This window comes from Malurus melanocephalus, unplaced genomic scaffold (assembly GCF_030028575.1).
Source record: "Malurus melanocephalus ecotype Western Australia unplaced genomic scaffold, MMel_1.1 scaffold_263, whole genome shotgun sequence".
Lineage (NCBI taxonomy): Eukaryota > Metazoa > Chordata > Aves > Passeriformes > Maluridae > Malurus > Malurus melanocephalus.
Genome location: NW_026623495.1, coordinates 1,068,606 through 1,069,388, shown reverse-complemented (window position 1 = coordinate 1,069,388; position 783 = coordinate 1,068,606). Strand labels below are relative to the sequence as shown.

Below are 783 nucleotides of genomic sequence, written 5' to 3'. Positions count from 1 at the left end.
ATACCTGACCAACTGGATGTGTTCCTTTCAGAATTGATATGTATGTGGAAGGAATGTTCGAYCTGAATGAGTTACTCATGACATACGTTGTCCAACCAGCAGACAAGAAGGAGCAACATTATGCTAATATGATGGACAAGACTGAAAACAGATACCTCCCAGTCTTTGAGAAGGTATGTGGCAAGAGGTTATAGCTCAATTGATACTGTGATCTTAAACCTCCATCCTGAATCTAAACAATTTTTATGGAGAAAAACAGAAGAGAAATGACCACTGAAATATAAATACAAATCAGGGAGACATGTGAAGGTGCAAAAACCCAGCATTCGCAGAGCTTCCCAGAAGTCCATATTTCAGTCTGTGTGTTGTTTCAGATAAAAGACACTACAGCATCAGCTTGACATACAGTTTCCTCCTGAATTGCAGATTCCCCTTTACCAAACCTACTGTGTAAAAGCATTGCAGTTCCTTGTGTATCTCCTAAAGCTTAGCCTTCCATGAAGCTACAGCAGCCAAGGCAGGAGGAGCACAACTGAGCTGCCAGACAGAAATGAAGAAGGGAAAAAGCTGACAGATTTTGCCTAGGGTGACAGTGCCATCAGATCATTGTTTGTACTACAGATATTTGAATTGAATTTTCTTCTTTCACAAGGACAATTCCATGCAATGTATCACCTTGCTTTGAAGATACCATATTATGTAACACAGAGAAAAGAGATCATCTCCTTCTGGTTCTCTGCTTTTAGGTTTTGAAAGACCATGGAAAAGACTTTCTTGTTGGCA

The 783-nt window shown here is 40.0% G+C and overlaps 1 protein-coding gene across 1 annotated transcript in view; it reads left to right on the top strand.

Annotated features, from left to right (window-relative positions):
• Nucleotides 1–17: 17 nt before the first annotated feature.
• Nucleotides 18–783, top strand: part of LOC130579253 (glutathione S-transferase-like) — a gene marked incomplete at its 5' end in the record, with an annotated part of 9,574 nt that continues 8,808 nt past the window's right edge. The window contains 2 exons of the mRNA XM_057375904.1: nucleotides 18–173; nucleotides 747–780. Coding sequence (XP_057231887.1) covers nucleotides 18–173; nucleotides 747–780 — 190 coding nt within the window. The remainder of the gene's footprint in view (nucleotides 174–746; nucleotides 781–783) is intronic.